Source organism: Adiantum capillus-veneris, chromosome 28 (genome assembly GCF_014529385.1).
Source record: "Adiantum capillus-veneris isolate H3 chromosome 28, ASM1452938v2, whole genome shotgun sequence".
In the NCBI taxonomy this organism is placed as follows: domain Eukaryota; kingdom Viridiplantae; phylum Streptophyta; class Polypodiopsida; order Polypodiales; family Pteridaceae; genus Adiantum; species Adiantum capillus-veneris.
In genome coordinates, this window is record NC_140958.1 from 11202870 (window position 1) to 11221381 (window position 18512).

The 18512-nt window shown below is 49.8% G+C and overlaps 1 protein-coding gene across 4 annotated transcripts in view; it reads right to left on the reverse strand.

Moving 5' to 3' along the window:
* Positions 1–18512, reverse strand: part of LOC147420057 (uncharacterized) — a 108544-nt gene that overhangs the window by 20833 nt on the left and 69199 nt on the right. For all 4 annotated transcript variants that reach the window (XR_015186910.1, XR_015186908.1, XR_015186909.1 and 1 more), the window contains exon 11: positions 6246–6575. Coding sequence is in view for 1 of the 4 variants with exons in the window: in XM_086503904.1 (XP_086360030.1) it covers positions 6246–6575 (330 nt within the window). In the remaining 3 variants the exon portion in view is untranslated. The remainder of the gene's footprint in view (positions 1–6245; positions 6576–18512) is intronic.

Genomic DNA, 18512 nt, shown 5'->3' on the forward strand with positions numbered 1-18512 from the left:
CAGGCTTTGGAGACTTTCTGTTGTGCATCCGGAGCACTGATCAACTGGAGAAAGAAAGTGGCTTTCTCGGTTGGTAGTGCTCCTGTGCCAGATTGGATGCCAGGAGAGGGTTTCAGGTGGATTCCCCCAGGGACTGCAGTACGGTACTTGGGCTGTCAGGTTGGTTTGGACTTGTCTCCCGAGCAGCAGATTGCTCCTCTTCTCCTATCCATCAGGAGAAAGTTGTTACACTAGAGCTCAGCACGACTTTCTTTGGTTGGTAGAGTAGTAGTTGCCAACCAGGTGTTGTTGGCGACTATGTGGTACATCACTTCCTGCTGGATCTTCTCGAGTTCTTGTATCAGCCAGGTAGAGAGGCTGATAAGGAACTTCCTTTGGTCAAGACGTGACACACGGATAGCACGAGCCAAGGTGGCTTGGCAGGTCATCACGCTTGTTCTCAGGGAGGGCTTGGGATCATTGATCCAGCACAGCAAAGCAGAGCCCTTCTTGGGAAGTTCATAGTTCGAGGACTTCTTGCAGGTGAGGAGCCTTGGAAGGAGTTCTTGCTGCAGAGGCTTCGTGCCAGGGTACCTCAGTCAAGAGGCCCTTGGCAACCTTCGACCAGATGGATCTTTACAAAGATACGCAGAGTTGGTTTGAGCAGGAGATTGAAGGACCGCTTCACTGAAGGACGTGCACGAAGGAGCGCCTACGGCAGCCTCTCGTCTGGAACCCCATGGTTAGCACTCAGAGAGGCCACTTGGTAGTCGGCCTCATGTTTCCTGGGGTCCCATGGCAGCAGGTCCAGCGCGCTCTCTAGGTGATTGGCTAGAGTTCACAGGTTTGTCAGAGGAGGTGCAGGGTCTCTAGCTACAGAGCATGAGAGGGGTGCAGAGCATGTGTCAGGACATCTCAGAGTCAGTTCCAGCTGAGTGGCTTACGCCTCTCGAGCCAGTAGCACCCCGGTGGATGGGAGCCTTCACACCACTGGAGGTTCTCATTTCAGTCAGGGCCTGCTCAGAGACTGTCCCAGCCCTTTTCTTCGAGCTTCAGGGTGGGGGACGACTACAGCGAGTTGCAATAGAGGCCCCGCAGGTGGTAGAGTGCTATAGCCTGTTTCCAGAGGATCCGAGTTGTGGGCATCTGTGGGAGGACGTGCGTCATAGACCCTGACCCAGCAGCTCTTGAGACTGGACACTGGAGGCTTTGGGCTTGGGAGTGTTGTCCACTGGCATGAGTGCAGTGGTATCCTGGTGAGTGGCTATGGAGGGACCTCTTCTCTTCTGCAGACCACCCAGGTGTCCCTTTTTTTCAGTACACTGTTCAGCTTGGACGTCATATACTTACAACACAGAGAGAGGCCCGCCCCGCTGCAGCACGTCATTGGCAGGAGGAGGGCCTCACAGTCGAGTTCTTGGCAGCCTTTTGGGAGAGGCTATGGGACTCCAGACAGCCAAGGCACGTCACCTTGTTTCAGTGGCTGGTCGCACACAGAGCTACAGCAGTAGGGAGCTGGCTAGTGCATAGTGGTCTCTCGGCCGCATGTGCAGCTTGTGACCACTTGGTGGAGAGTCAGCGACACTGTCTTTGGGACTGTCCTTCGGCCCAGCAGGTGTGGCTACGAGTTCTTCGGCTGAAGCCTACTCTCTCCAAGGCTAGACAGTACACTTCGGGGGCAGCAGCTTGGTCCACTCTCATGGGCCTGACACTTCAATTTGAGCTATCTTCCACTAGCAGGATGATAGTGATACAAGGGGGGCGACCTACACTCCAGCCTGCTATACAGAGCTTACTCCACAGGAGTGGTGCAGTGAGAGAGAGGAGTGTTGGGAGCTCATCAGTGGCTTGACACTCTGGTTCATCTGGCGGGCCCGCTGTTTCCGCATCTTTGAGGTTCGGCTTGTGCCGCCAGTAGAGACTGTTCGTGACTTTTGGCTAGAGCTGATCCATACTCTCAGAGGACGGCTTGAGGGACTACAGGGCAGCTCCAACCGCATGCGGGAGCGCCGCGAGGCCTTCCTTCGACTCTGGCGCCCTAGGCCTTTCTACACCATTGTCCAAGGTGTGCTCAGATGGCACTACCGTCCACCTGTGTGGCTCTTCCCTCCTCCCATCTCTTGATTTAGCCTCATTGTATATATGTTGTTCTTTCATTGGGAGAGTCTCCCCATCATGTTTGTTGTAGCCCTCTCTTGCAGAGGTGGTTGTAGCCCTATGGGCAGTTTTCATTAACTAAAAGAAGGATCTTTTTCTCGGAAAAAAAAAAAAGTCGGAGACCTTTTTTGTGAAATGAAGTGCACCAAAAGTGCTCCAAAAAAGTAGACATAAGGGACTACAAGCGCAACCAAGACAAGATAACAAGGGTAAAACAAACTGCACATAGGCCATCAGAATGCACTAGACAATCCTGAACGTACATGTAGTGGCCAGGTGGACAATTTCCAATAATGCAACTTAGAACGCAGATGCTGGAGTACCCGGTCCAATTTATGCGCATCCGATACATTCCATGCCAATGGATAACCCACATGGGGAACTATGACATGTGGGGGAACAATCTCCCCCGGCCATAATAGCTTATGCCAATCATACTCATTCAAAAGAAATAACTTGGATTTGCAAAAGACTTTGAGGCCCGCCGCCAATCCAAACAAGTGAAGAGTATGCGTAATCAGTTCCACATCATCATAGTGAGTGCGAGGCATAAACAAGAGTCATCCGCATAGGCTTGACCAACAAGCTGCTTCCCAGATGGAAGCACGAGACCATGCAATCGACCAAAAGAAGTCAAGAAATCCACATACACAAGCAGGGGATGAGTAACAATTGCATAGAGCAAAGCACTGAGAGGAAAACCTTGCCTTATTGATCATCCCAGAGGCCAAGGGTCTATGAGAAAACCATCCAACAAGCCCGCAGAAGAACTATGTGCATAGAAGGAAAAGACTACATAGAAAAGCTTGGGCCCAAAGCCCAATTGTTTCATAGTGCAATGTAGTCCCAAAGAACAGTATCAAAAGCCTTTTCAACGTCAACCTGCATGACCAATAAGTCCTGTTGAGTATCTTTCGCATATTCCATGCCTATGATGATATTGGCCAGGTTATCAGTAATTTGACGGCACGGAATGAAGCCATATTGAGATTGATGTAGGCCTTCATGCAGAAACCCCTTGAGATGATTAACAATCATTTTAGCAATCAATTTATACACCACAAGCATGAGTGTAGTTGGTCTCCAATGAGAGAAATCTTCACATACACACATTTTTTTTTGTAAATCTTGGATTGATTTACTGATGGAAAACCTCAACGTGAGGAAAACCCATCAGAATGATCAAATACAAAGAAGAACACAGAGGTGTTCTGAAAGGGGAAGGCATTAAAAGCACACATAGTAGAGTTGTAGGATATCCAAGGATATGTTCCCAATATCTAGGACAAAATGTAAGGATTGCCCAAGTGACTCCGGAATAGAGGAAAGGGATCCACACCTTGCTGATGGAATACGCTAAAGTTGTGCTGGCGCCATAAGGACCATAGTGACCAAAACCTGACCCGAGTGAAGAAGGCTACAAAACGTCGAAGGGGATCCGAGAGAATGCCGAAGAGCCAAAAACGTCTGTGGAAAATTGCCGATGGAAAACGGACACACATACAGGCGGATATGCGGTCCAGAAAGGCCCTAGTAAAGCGACAATACCAAAGTAGGTGTCTGACTGTCTCATCAAAGGCTGAACATCTGGCACAGCAAGAAGAGCTGATGTGGCACGCAGTAAGGAAGGTGCCAACAGGGAACACTCCCAGTAAGCAGCGTCATAGAAACAGACGTTCCTTGGGAGGCAAATGACTCTTCCAAATTGTAGTAAGAGCATTCCTCCATCCATCTGATTTGTGCAAAGACCATAATGCATTACAGTGGTCAGCCAGGCAAGAATGAGACAGGAGAGAAGCATAAACCTTGCGGGCAGAAATGGCAACAAAAGGTGTGTCCCATAAAGTCCAAACCAACATGCGGCCACCAGCTGCCAATGGTGGACTGGCAGGAAGTCAGCCAACATGCACTCCAACTCACCCCAGAACTGACGATAATGCATGCCCAAACCAAAGTGTACAATCGCCTGAGGATAACGAATCAAATTGCCATACATGTCGACCACATCATCCACAGTGCACACGCCACGACAAGAAAGAATGCAAGCCTAGCGTGGCGATCGGTCTACAAGAGTAAGAGCAAAAGCTTGGCTCCACTTTCCAAGCACAACGAATTCCCATCTTGTGGTTGCCTACCATTCCATGAAAGATGAGCCGTAACGGATTTCCAAGCATCAAGCAAAGTAGAGATAAGTGAACAACCAAGAATATGACCCATCATCTTGCCAAACACAGTCTCCCAGAGTGATGTCTGCCAGTGACCAAAGGTGAAAGTGATGCTATCATGAGAGTCTAAGGTTGCAATTGCTGCGCAAGGGTAGGCAATTACATGGCCTTCCTCGCAAGATGATGGCAGCGAAGGTCCAAAATATTTAATCCTCCAAAACGCTTCGGAGTGCAAAGCTTCTCCATTGAAAGTAAACGGAGCCCTTTCTTGTGGGAATTAGTGCGCCACAAATGAGATAATGTATTAGACATCAGCAAAGTGACGTTGAGGCGTTGTATAATCCAATCCACTTGCTGGGTTACAATAACCTTCCATCCAATAGGGTACCCCAAGTGGCGGACAATGACATTCGGATCAAGAATATCCTCGAGCCATGGTGCCATTCCCGTACATTGAGATGCAAGAGTTTGGATTTCCCGAAATTAACTTGAAGGCTTGCCTGCATAATCGCACGCATATCATCTTGATGATTGCGGGGCATACATGACGAGTCATCAGCATAAGCCTGCCCAATAAAGTCATTCCCAGAGGGTAGTTGCAATCCGTGAAGGACCAAGCAAAACCAAATGATCCAAATACATCAACAAGGGGTGGGTGGCAATGGCATAAGGCACTGAGGGGGTAACCTTGGCGGACAGAACACCCAAGCAGCCAAGGGTCAGTCAACTCCCCATCAAGAAGGCCTAAAGACACACTATGGGCATATAAAAAAAACACACATACACACAAAAGAAGAACAAAAAAAGGCTATGCCAGAACATACCCTTGCCCGCAAAAAAAAATGCCATGTTTTACATTCTAGTGATGCTTTGATACTCCTGCAATCATAGATCCAAGAAACCCTTCTTAGGGTGGCTTTTATGCACTTTGAGTGCAACCAATGGAAATTGTAATGAAGCACTTGAGTTTGGGATGCAAAAGATGAAAAATGTTGGGAGTGGCCTCTCTCTTGACATTTCGGCCTCACATCCCTCTGCAAACCCTAGCCAAGCCCACACTTCCAACTTTCCCTCTTTATTGAGGAAAAAGCCAGATAATAAGAGATCCTTCTCATTTACAGAGATACGTGTAATTATAGGGCTTGGCTTGCTGGTTGAGGAGGATGAAAATCTTGTTCGTGTTGAGCATGTGGATGAGAACAAGATGATTGCCTTGGATACCTTCTTTACGTAACAGGTGTCAAGATCAGCTGGCACAAGTCTGTTGGTCTCTTACAGATTCAGTCTTAGTAGCTTCCTCCACTTAAATGATCTACAGAGCCTCCTCTCGTCTCCTTGTGATGCTAGAGCTCACGTTTGGCCTGGGTAATGTGTCTTTCACACTGCTTTTGACCAAACTCTCACAGGATTCGTTGGGTTCTTAATGTTGATTTGCTTAAAGTAAGGACACTTGATATGAGGAACAATCTCATTTCTACCTTCTCTAGGCTACTTCCTTGGAGTCCCTCTTTCTGTGGGGTGGTGGGCTAGACTGCATTCAAAATTATGAGAAGATTAGCAAGCATATGACATATCTTCTCTTCAATCCAGATAATGTCATCTATACAATGGCTCTGTACTAAAAAGCACCTGTGTTTAACTCAGGTAACACTTTTGATGACTAAAAAGACACAGCTATAACTTCGATTTGAGAAGAAATTACTAAAGTCAGGGCTCACATTATTCAAACAGAAGAGCTACAGATTGAAAACAAAGTTTTCTCCAAAGAAATTTTTATTTTCTTTCTTACTTGAAAATGATACAAATTATTGACTATCTGGACTAGAGCACACACTGGAAACCAACTGGAAGATCCCACAATCAAATCAGTAGACTACATACGACAAGAGCACATAGAAGAAGGTTTATATTGAGGGTTAAATTGAATGCATTTGCAGAGTGTACCTGGCAAGAATTGTAAGGAAAAAGGAGATCCTGAAATTTCAATGTCGCTAATAGTAACATGAAGAGCGAACTTGCTAGAGGAGAATGACATTAGATCAATAGTTCCATATCCTGAGCCACCTTGAGAATCTATATTCACAATTGACAGATTGTTTGACACAAATTCAGCTTCAATGGTTGCAGATATGTTGGCATTTGATGCATAAGATACATTGAGGCTGTTATTGAAAGAATCCTTGTACAAGACACCAAAGGTTGCTGTCTCCCCAGCCACAAATGTACTAACATTCGAAGTCCAAAATCCTTGACAAGCAGAGGGAGAAATGCTGCCTACAATTTACACTTATGAGATAATACGTTGATGAACTATAGACATAATTGTTAAAATAAGAAATTCACTGGAAAGTATTTAGTTCTGCAAGTAACAATGCAAACAACAGTCCTTTGTATAAAGTCAAAGTGAACAAGCAAATGCATCTCCCCATGCATCTCTACTGATGATGAGCACATCTTATTAGAATCTACTGATGTTGAATTAAATGATCGCAAGAATTGATAAAATATTTTTTTTTCCCGAGAAAGAGATCCTTCTATTAGTTACTGAAACTGCCCATAGAGCTACAACCACCTCTTCAAGAGAGGGCTACAACAATCATGATGGGGAGACTCTCCCAAAGAAAAAACAGATTATGTACAATGAGGCTAAATCAAGAAATGGGAGGAGGGAAAAGCCACACAGGTGGACGGTAGTGCCAACTGAGTACACCCTGGACCATGGTGAAAAAAGGCCCAGGATGCCAGAGTCGAAAGAAAGCCTCTCGGCGCTTCCGCATGCGATTGGAGCTCCCCTAGAGTCTCTCGAGCTGTCCTATGAGAGTATGGATCAGCTCTAGCCAAAGATCCCGAACAGTCTCTGCTGGTGGTACAGAGCGAGCCTCAAAGATGCGAAAGCAGCGGGCCCGCCAGATGAACCAGAGTGTAAGGCCGCTGATGAGCTCCCAGCACTCCTCTCTCTCATTGCACCACTCCTGTGGAGTAAGCTTTGTGGCAGGCTGGAGTGTAGGTTGCCCCCGTGCATCACTATCATCCTGCTGGTGGAAGATAGCTCAAACTGTAGTGCCGGGCCCGTGAGAGTGGACCAAGCAGCTGGCCCCCAAGTGTACTGCCGAGCCGTGGAAAGAGCAGGCATCAGCCGAAGAACACGAAGCCACATATGCTGTGCCAAAGGAAAGTCCCAAAGACAGTGACGCTGACTCTCCACAAGATGGTCACAAGCTGCAAATGCGGCCGAGAGACCACTATGTACAAGCCAGCTCCCAACTGCTGTAGCTCTATGTGCAACCAGCCACTGGAACAAAGTGACTCGCCTCGGCTATCTGGAGTCCCACAACCTCTCCCAAAAAGCTGCCAAGAACTCAGCTGTGAGACCTTCCTCCTGCCAATGAGGTGTTGCAGCAGGGCGAGCCTCTCTCTATGCTGCCAGTATGTGACGTCCCAATCGAACAGTGTACTGAAAGAAGGGGACACCTAGGTGGTCTGCAGAGGAGAATGGGTCCCTCCAAAGCCACTCTCCAGGATCCCACTGTACCCGTGCCAGTGGATAGCTCTCCCAAGCCCACAGTCTCCAGTGTCCAGTCTCAAGAGCTGTTGGGTCAAGATCAATAACGTAAGTCCTCCCGTAGATGCCCACCACTTGGATCCTCTAAAAACAGCACTTTGCCACCTGCGGGGCCTCTATTGCAACTCGGTGTAAGCGTCCCTCACCCTGTATCTCAAAAAACAGCGAGGGTACAATCTCTGAGCAAGCCCGAACTGAGATGAGAACCTCCAGTCGCGTGAAGGCTCCCATCCATCTGGGCGCTGCTGGCTCGAGAGGTGTGAGCCACTTAGCTGGTACTGCCTCTGAGATGTCCTGGCACATGCTCTGCACCCCTCTCATACCCTGTAGTAGCTGAAAGCCCTGCAGCTCCTCTAACAAGCCTGAAAACTGTAACCAGTCACCTAAAGAGCGTGTTGGACCCACTGCCATGGGACCCCAGGAAACATGAGGCCGACTACCAACCAGGTGGCCTCTCTGAGTGCTAACCATGGGGTTCCAAACAAGGAACTGTCTCAAGCGCTCCTCCGTGCATGTAGGCTGACGCTACTCCAGGCCTCGCCGCAGATGCTCCCAAGATCGGAGCAAACTCACAGCGAAGTGGTCCTCCAGTCTCCTGCTCAAGCCAGCTCTTGCGCATCTCTGTGGAAATCCATCTGGTCGAAGGTTGCAAGGGGCCTCAAGCCTGAGGAACCCTAGCACGAAGCCGCTGTAGCAAGAACTCCTTCCTGGGATCCTCACCTGGAAGAAGTCCTCTGACGATGAACTTCCCAAGAAGGGCTCTGCTCTGCTGTGCTAGGTCTATGATCCCAAGCCCTCCCTAAGAACAAGGAAGAGTGATGACCTGCCAAGCCACTTTGGCCCGGGCTATCTGAGTGTCACACCCTGACCAAAGGAAGTTCCTGATCAGCCTCTCTACCTGGCTGATACAAGAACTTGAGAAGATCCAGCAAGAAGTGATGTACCACATAGTAGCCAACAACACTGGTTGGCCACTACAACTCCGCCTGCCAGAGAAAGTCATGCGGAGCTCCAATGTGACAACTTCCTCCTGATAGACAGGAGGAGAGGAGCAATCTGCTGCTCGGGAGACAAGTCCAAACCAACCTGACAGCCCAAGTACCGAATTGCACTCCTTGGGGGGGATCCACTTGAAACCCTCACCTGGCATCCAATCGGGCAAACGAGCACTACCAACCGAGAAAGCCAATGTCTTTCTCCATTTGATCATTGCGCCAGATGCACAACAGAAGGTCTCTAGAGCCTGCTCACACCTATGAAGGTTGGCCTCCTGGCCATCCAAGTGCAAGGCTGAGTCGCCTGCAAACTCAGCGTCCAGTAGCTCATCTCCCCATATAGGAAGCGCTAAACGCCGTAAACCAACCTGCTATGACACCAAAAACCTGCTCATCGCCTCAGCATAGAACAGAAAGAGGAAGGAGGCAAGAGGGTAGACATGTCTGACCGAACGTGTGAGTATGAAACGATCACCTCTACCTCCTGACAAAAGTACCTGACTGTGTGCCCGTCTGTACAAAGCTGACACCCCTCTAATCCAAGCATCTGAGAAGCCCATCATGCGTAGTCCAGAAAGTACCAGTCAACTCTGTCATAGGCCTTCTCAAAATCGAGAAGAAGAATCACCAAATCCTCACCACTGAGCTGCGCGAGGGCAGAAGCCTCCCGAAACGTAAAGATGTTGTCAAGGATACTACGCTCCTTGACAAAACCTGTCTGAGTCCCATGTATAAGGCTCTCTAGAAGTGGTTGAATCTTCAAACTCAGAGCCTTGGCAAGAATTTTGTAGGCTGAGTTGAGGATGGTGATGGGGCGCCACTGTCGAATCTCATCCAAGGAGCCACCCTCCTTGGGAATGAGGTAGATGAGACCCTCACTCATGCTGTCACGCATCACGCCTGTGTGCAGGATGTACTGAAAAGCACTACAAAGATCTGGGCCAAGCAAGTTCCAATACTCCAAGAAAAAACTGGGAGTCAAGCCATCCTCACCTGGACTGCTACCACGGGGGAGGGCACTAAGAGCCGTTTGCAACTCCTCAAGCTGAAGTGGCAGCTCAAGCCTCTAACACATCTCCTCAGCCACAAGACAAGGCATCTGTGTACACACCTGCTCTCTGCATGCATCCTGACAGTAACTCACGGTAAAAGTCAGTAGCAACTGCACGCATGTCCTCTAGCTCAGAAGCAACTGACCCGTCGGGCCTCCTCAACCGACTTGGCACGCGAATGTCGAGGTCCCATTGCCTCAAAGAAAGCACCAGTCACTCTGTCACCCACATGTGTTACTGAGATGCCTGTCGATGGAAAGCAAACTCATGGCGCCGCTCCTCCGTGCTAACAAGCTCCTGGTGAGCCTGATGTAACTGCTCCTCCGGCCAAGGACTATCTGGATGCTGCTCCTGCATCCTCTGCAGGGAAGCAACGCCCCGTCGGAGATGCTGCTCCCCCTCTCTCGCTGCAGCCAGGCGAGCCAAAAACTCCTGAAGAAATAATCAACTAAGCTGAGCTAGTCCTTAGGCTGCTCTGTCAGCAAGAGAATCCTGCATGTCTAAGCTCTCTGTCCAAAGAGCCTCCACTCGCTCTCTGAGTGTAGAGTCTAACGAGACCCTCTCAACGACGCGAAGCATCGTGCTCCCCTTCTCTGCCTATCTCTCATTGTGAGGATCACTGGTGCATGGTCCGAGAAGGCAGTCCCTACCAGAATGCCAATTGTCCCACCCAAGTCATAGAAGTGGTCACTAGTGTAGAAGCGATCTATCTGCGATAGATTCACTCCTCCCACTCTGCAATCCGAACGAGAGAAGGCCAGGCTATCTGGGGACCTCACAAAGCTAGAATGTTGCCACACATCCAAAACCCTCAGAGTCATACAAAACCTCTCCCAAGCTACCAGCTCAGCTCCATGCATAATAGCATGGCTACCACCAATCCTATAAGAGGGGTCCTCCAACATGTTGAAGTCACCCCTATGCACCACTGCTCTGCCTGCGGTAGAGACTTAACAATCTGTGACCAAAACTCTGCTCGTACACTCGCTACATTGGACGCATAGATGTTCAAGAAGCCCACAAGACAACCCTGAACTTGCATAGTGATCCACTGAGCCCGGCCTTGCACAATAATCCCTCTGTCCACAATGGCTTGCTGCAAAGAATCCGCAATAGTCATACATACCCCACCCTGGATGCCTCCAGGTCCAAAAGCAGCTAACCAAAAAGTATCATATCGTCCACGCAAAAGCTGACCACAACGTCTAATGCGGCTCTCACACAGATGATGCTCCTGTAGCATAAGAAGGTCAATCTCTCCTCCCATAAGGCATCGATGCAGCTCCTGACGCAGTCAACCCCTCTGACGCTGAAACTGGGGCCCACCTAATCCCTGTACGTTCCATGAGACGATCCTCATGGGGAGCGAGAGAGAATAGATGCTACTGCAGCAGCTAAACGTGCTATCTTCGAGGCTGGCTTGGATGGGGAGCAATCTGCATCCGAGCGTCCTCTAGATAAGCGTGACTGCAAAGAGTGCCTGGCCCAAGCCCAAGTAGACCGAGCTGTGCGTAAAGCAACCTCCTCTGTCCAAGAGTCCTCATGAATGTGTACATAGCACGGCGGGCACTACGTATCAGCAAATAATTGGACCACAATGTGTCTACATCCTGCTACATTTGGAGGTGTCACACCAAACTTAGCCAATGGCCAAAGAGTCTGAAGCATGTTTGTAACTCCTAGGTCTCCCATGTGATGAGAGAACTGTAGGGCCTGTGTCTGTAGCCACTCCAACACTGAGTCGAAAGTCCACTCAGTCTGGTCCCTGCCGCAAAGGGGAAAAGAGAAGCCAACCGCTAAGTCCAAGGCCTCTATCCCCCTAGCTGCCAGGAACAGAACATGAACCCTGAAGCAGGCTGCCTCAAGGTCTGGTGAGGAGTCGCCGAGAAAGCGTGTGAAGTCGTAGGCAAAGAAGTCCCATCGACGCCGAATATCGAAGCACGTCAGACCACGAGGGACTACTGCAAAGGGAGACGTCTGTACCAGAAGAGGGGGTCGCAAGAAAGGATGTCCCTCTCGCCAAGCGACTTGTGGCAAAGGCGCTGCCAAGAGATCTCCTGGCAGCCGAGGATGGCCCTGCCCCCTGGGTCGAATTGTGGGACTGGAGCGGGAGGGGGGGGTGTAGGAGCAAGGGGAGGGGGGGAGAAGAGGGGCAAGGGGGATCGGCAAAGGTAGGGGGCAAGGAGGAGAGGCGGAGGGAGCAGGAGGCAAAGGGGGGGGGGGGGGGGGGGGGGGGCTGAAGAGGAGGGGGGAACTCGGGGGAGAGGGGAGGCTGTCGAGGGTGAAGTTGAGGTGGAGGCTGGAGCAGGGACCTCTTCCTGCTGAAGAGGACCGAATCGGTTCCCCGTGGGAACCCACTATTGTTGGGCACGCGCCTATGGACCACTCCGAGTGCCAAGCTGTCGTTGTGGCCCCTGCCGTTGTCGACCACGAACCTACTGCCATCCCTCCTCCGCTTGAGCCCCAGGCTCGGAGGGTGGCTCTGCCTATGTGCTCTATCTCTGCGTGCTGCTGCTGGCCAGCCCTTGAAGGCAAGGGCTAAGCCTGTGGTGTAGGTCGGGGCCTCCTCCGTGGACAGGCCTTCGCAAGATGGCTATCTGTCGGCAAATTGAAGCACTGATTCAGGAGGCCCGAATACTACACGCTCTGTCTAAACCAACCCCCACTCACCCAAGGAAGTAGGATGACCTTCGGGAGAGTGTGGGTGTCTCTAACTAGAACGCGAACTGAGGGAATGCCGGCCGCCTTGGCAGCTGCGGATGTTGACGTGCGAGGTGTCTCCAGGATAGTCCCAATCGTTGAGCCTATCCTGGACAGAAGTAATAGGTACTCCCTCCTCAAACCACGAAAGCAGACGGAGATAGGAAGGTCTTCCTCCTGTACCAAAACATCTGAAGCTGGGTCAAAACCATGTCTCCACTGTCGAAAGTGGGCTCTAACTACTCGGATGGTCAAGAGACTCATCGCAATGACCTTGGACGCCATCTCGAAGGTCTCAAACTCTACCTGATAGTAATCGCGTCCGAGGAACTGAACGTCCAAGATCTTGCCCACCTCTACGAGAAGGCGGGCCTAGAGAAGGTCACGCAACTCTCCTCTGGTAGGTTTGGTGCCGAGAATCTTGCAGATGACGGAGGTCGCCTGGAGGCGCTCCACCTCTACGACGAGCCTCGCTTGCTCTGTCAGTGAAAGAGCAAGTCGAATGGTGGGCTCAGCGGGATCGGGCGAGGGGACTTCATTGGAGTACCTCTGTGGCGGAGATTGAGCCTCCATCCGTGTCTATTGCTGCAGAGAAAGTCGACGGGGGAAGCTCCCGCTGGACCAAGCACGCCAAGAAAGCTGGCGAAGCCTAACAAGCAAGAAAGGCTAAAAAGAAAATGTAGGCGGGCGGGGCAAATAACCAGGCGAAGGGATTGGGCGGCGGTGGGGGAGGCTGGGCAGACAGCGGAGCTGGGCAGGTAGCTGGAGGGGCAGGCGACAGCAGCGGGCTGGGCAGCACGCTCCGGGGCAGCCAGGCAGGCTGCACGCAGGAGGTAGAGCAGGGGGTACGCGCGGAGTGGGAGGGAGGAAAGCGATGGCACGAGGGGTGAAGGGGGGGGGGGGGGGATCTGCGATGGCGAGGGGGGCGGGGTGCGGGCAGCAGCAGCGAGTTCAGAAAAGCAACAACTTTGATGTTCTTTTGGGAAGAGGAATTGATATACTATTATTTCTACTATGTGGTCAACATAATCAAACCTTGATAACATTCAGCAACAAATTAAGAGGCATTTCAACATGCTTTCAAGGCCACAAACATTTGAATTGGCAAAAAAGAATCAAGAAAAGGAGAAGTCTATCGTAACAAAAACGTATAACATTGCAGCGGATATATTGTATGTGAAATCAGTATTGTGGGTTGCCTCTATGCAATAGGTAAGAAGCCTCACTCAATAGAACAAGAGCACAGAAACATCAATAGACAAGAGACAATGCCAACAATGAGCAAAAAGAATGTCTACATACAATTGAAAATGAACAGCAAACTTTGATTCTGGTTTTGATTTGTGACCCCCATGCCCTCGCGAAAGTGATTCTTCTTCTGAAGGTGGGTATTGGTTGGATCAAACAGCCGTGCCCACTCTGTGTTCTAGGTAATCCAATTACAAAGTTGTAGCGGATTGTGTCGTGCTCTCTACAATGGGTGCTCCTCAATGCAATGTGCGTGACATCTCACTCATAACAGAATGAAAAAAAAGGAAACAATAGATAACAGCTGATCAACACAAAGAAACAGCAGCAAACCAGAACATATGGACTCGACTATCTCAAAGATCCGATACAGACTCTGGCGTGGCAGCACACTCAGCTCCAGCCCAGGACTCACGGGTACAATGGGGGTGTCGAGGCTCAGATGTGCAGGGATGGTGCAGACGTGCTGTGTATAGACTCGCCACTCTAGACGACGACGCTGGAACCATATATGAAGAAGATGATAATCATGACCCAACAACTACTACTCATATGTACAACCATAAAGAGCCACCAACAGCTCATAAATGTCAGCCATCTAAGTCTATCTCCAAACTGAGTGGTGATGGTGACCTGGCCACGATGTCCACTAGACCACCATCCGTATCCTTGCCACGTGTCACTATCCAGCCGAGAGCGTCCGTCCACTGTGAACCAAACCAGACCAACTGTACTAACTGTGTATCCTGTGAAAGTGACACTATAGCCTGCTACAAGTTGCCCGCCACAAGCCCACTCACCCTCTCGGTGAGAGGAATACTGAAAAACTATTAAAGAAAACCACTAGGTACTGCATATGTACAATGCTGAACTCCTGAATTGTCATCCAAGAGATAGAGTTGTGGCCACTGCTGCACCCGAAGTATCAGACTTTGGAGGTGGAGCCATCAGATTGATGGGTAAACTCTGGACTGTATGAGTGCTCTCCACAAACCGACTCTCAGTGAAAGGAGCAACCACCTGCTCCTCGGCGGATGGAAGTACCTGGCCTGAGGTGTACTGAGGCCGCCGACTCCCACACCCATGTCGATGTGCGCCTGCAAAGCCGTCACAAGGAGCCGTCTGTGAGGATGACATGTGTGGTAAGGAGCCAAAGGTGCCAGGCTGCTGAAATCCCTGAGAGTAGTAGTCAAACTGCTGTTGTGATGGAGAACCTCCCCCAAACTGTCAATGACTAAACTCTCCATATCCCATGGGCGTTTGTACTGATCTAGCGGGATGAACCCACCCATATCCCATGGTAGCCTAAGGCTGCTGCTGAAACCCCATGTCCCCTTGGACTAGCATGTCCCGAAATCCTTGCATTTGAGCTTTGAGGTCATCAATTATCTGGGAGTTTACATGCAAAGCCTAACGCAAGCCAAAAATGGTAGCATCTCTATCAGCAATGGCACTCTCTGCAACTCGCAAGCAGCCTTCCATGGCTGCATACGTGGCCGAGTGGTTCTGGTGGGTAACTGCTAATTTCTCGGCACCAAGTTCAATCATTGCAATAGCATTTCTTGACTCCTGCAGGTTCTCTTCAGAGATTTTGAACAACGAGGTAGAGTCACTTCCACTAGAAGAAGCAGTAGTAGCACCTGGAGGTGTAGAGTGCCCAAGAGGCACTGTAGTCGATGTCGGGGTGACAGTAGGGGTAGGGTGCCCAAGAGGCATTGCAGTGGTTGTCGGGGTGACAGTGGTAGCAGGTTCAGTTGGTGAGCTGGAGATGGGAGAGAATGACGAGGGTACCATAGGTGCTGAGAATGGTGTGGTAACAGTGGCAGTAGTATAGATGGGAGCAATAGGGAGAGATACCTGGGAGAGAGACACCGCCTCAGTAACAGGAGTGGGCAAACCAAGAACAGCGGAGCTCCCGACGGCCTTCGGCATTGTAGAGACGGGAACAGAGATAGAAGAAGGACGTCGTGGAGGATGCGTCACCCGAGTCAGACTCTCTGAAAATGGAAGAGGTCGTAGTGTCTCTACCGTATCTTTGACTATTTTCTTTTGTTTCTTCTTCTGATAATTTGTGGTGCCAAGAGACTTTCTTTTTGCTCGCGGTGGCAATGCTGCATCCTCATCCATTTCAAGAGGGTTGATGCGGATATTTATCACCCAAGCCAATAGTGGCACGGCAAAACATTGGAAGCTAGATTGAGGTGACTGCACTTGTGCTCTAAACCTTTTCGCGTTGGTGAAACCCACAAGGTATGTTCTTGATTAAACAGTAAAGACCATCACATTGTGGGAATGTGGTAGGTACTTCGCATTTCCCCTTTGGTCCTTGAGCATCTCTCACTAAAAAATAATATTTGAATATTGTTAAGAGAGCTTTGTGATGCTGCGGATTCGGATGATCGGTTTCGAACAATGCCTTGCATGCCTGTATTATATCAGCTTTGGAGAGCTTTGAATAAGACCTAGTACTCGGCTGCAAGGAGGGAAAGTTGGTCATCCCCATTGCATGTCCTAGACGCGCCGCTATCAAAGTGTGTCCTTTGACTTTGGGAAAAATTTCAGCATTTCATGAATCATGCCGACCGACAAGTATGTCGTTAGGAAGGACAGCTTCAACTAGCGATTTGACACCCAAGTTGTCCAATTAGTCTTGTGAGAGAACATCTATAAGAGATAGCTTGGGCTACTGCATGTGAAAATTGAGTGAAAACTTTGTCTTGTGTTTTGTTTTTTCAAGCCTTGCAACTTCATGAATGATCATGTGACTCATGACTTTCTTTTTCTCTTTTGGATCCTTCTCTTCTGCAGTTGAGCTACCACTATCTAAGCCGCTACCATTGTCTCAGCCGGAGCTGGAATCTGCATCTGATGCCAATGCCTTGTAACTTTCGTCAGATGGAGCACTGGATGTCATATTCGTGACCCCATGGCTACTAGGTTCTGATTCTGCTTCAGTTTCATAATTAGCCTGCTTGTGTGGTTGAGGTCTTTTCCTCAGCAACAGTTTTTTGCCTCCTGCGATAGCCACTGATTGACGACTATCTGTAAACACTGTAGTAGTATTTTTCAAAAAACCCAAAAGCTTATAGCAGTGAGCTCACTGCAGAGTAGATTCTGTTAGGCCCACAAGAGCATACATAGAAAACATCCCCAGGATCATACATCCATCAGCACACCATCGTGTGCCTCATACACAATCGCAATTTTGTAAACAGCATAATCCCGATCGGTGCTCCTGAAAGGTGGTAGCTTGAAAATCTAAGAGCAGGCCGAGGATGTGGTCTCGAGGAAGTCAGATGACAGTGCACACAAGCCTACAGTGACAAGACGGCAAAAACACCATCATCGCGTCGTGCTTGGATAGTGCGAGAGGGGAGAGATGAAGGTGGTTAGGGACCGAGGGAGGGGCGTTGAGTAGAGAGGCAATATCTGGGTATAGGGAACGAGGGCGAGAGGTTAGATAGGGGCGGGCAGGGTCGAGGGTTGGGCAGGGGGGCGATGGGTAGATAGGGCTGGATAGGGGAGGGGGACGGGTAGATAGTAGGGCCAGAGGTAGATAGGGGGGGGCGAGGGCTAGATAGGGGGGCGAGGGAGTACTCGCGAGGGGTGGGTAGGGACGAGGGGTAGATTGGGGAGGGGGGAGAGAGGGGGGGCGGGGGGGGGGGGGGTGTAGATGGGCTAGATAGGTAGGTAGGGACGAGGGGTAGATTGGGAGGGGGGGGGTGGGGGGGGTGTAGATGGGCTAGATAGGGAGGGTGAGGGTTGGCGAGGGTGAGCAGGGGGACAGGGGAAAGGGAGTTTTCAAAAAAAAATGGACAGGTACAGGCAAAGGGGCCACACTGCGTGAGAGAGAGAGAGAGAGAGAGAGAGAGAGAGAGAGAGAGAGAGAGAGAGAGAGAGAGATCAGTTTTATTGTGCTGGCAGAATAGGAAAATTGTACCTGCTTCTCCTTTCAACTAGGATGTGGGCGATCAGAATAGTTAGAGCAAACTTGCGTGTGTGTGTGTGTGTGTGTGTGTGTGTGTGTATAGAGAGAGTCAGAAGTGGAATCAATGAAAGGAGGAGGGCATCAGGAGGGAAGCATACTGAAAGAGCGTTACAAATAGATCGCACAAGAAAGGCAAAGAAATAGATGTGTGTGTTGTGAGAGAGCGCACCATAAGACAGAGAGGGGGAGGGAGATGCAGCAGAGTAGGTTTTAACGTCTTAAGAACAATAGCATAAAATCAAAGATCTATCCGACGAGAGTTGAACCTCGGACATTGAAGAAATCCACAAGGATAGAGAGGCAGTAGAGACAGAGCAGTAAGGACATAGAGATAGAGATACATAGGAATACATATAGACAGAAACAAGAGGATGACAATCCAATCTATGAGTGAATCAGATAATTAAAAAGAACAAGCTGGTGGATCATAACAGGACTCCAAAAACCAAATTATATCAATGAGAAGAGAGGGAAATGGATGCACGCAGTAAAACAAGGAGAAGTTTAAAGATAACACCGATTACAACTGAGATGAGATCCGACATGAGGAAGACTTGAGAAGAAGAAAAAACATGAAAAGCCAGAGGGAGCTGAGGACGGAACAGTCATACGGTTGCTTGTGGAAGGGATAGCATGACGAGATTTCTAAAGAGTCAAGGCGAGTGA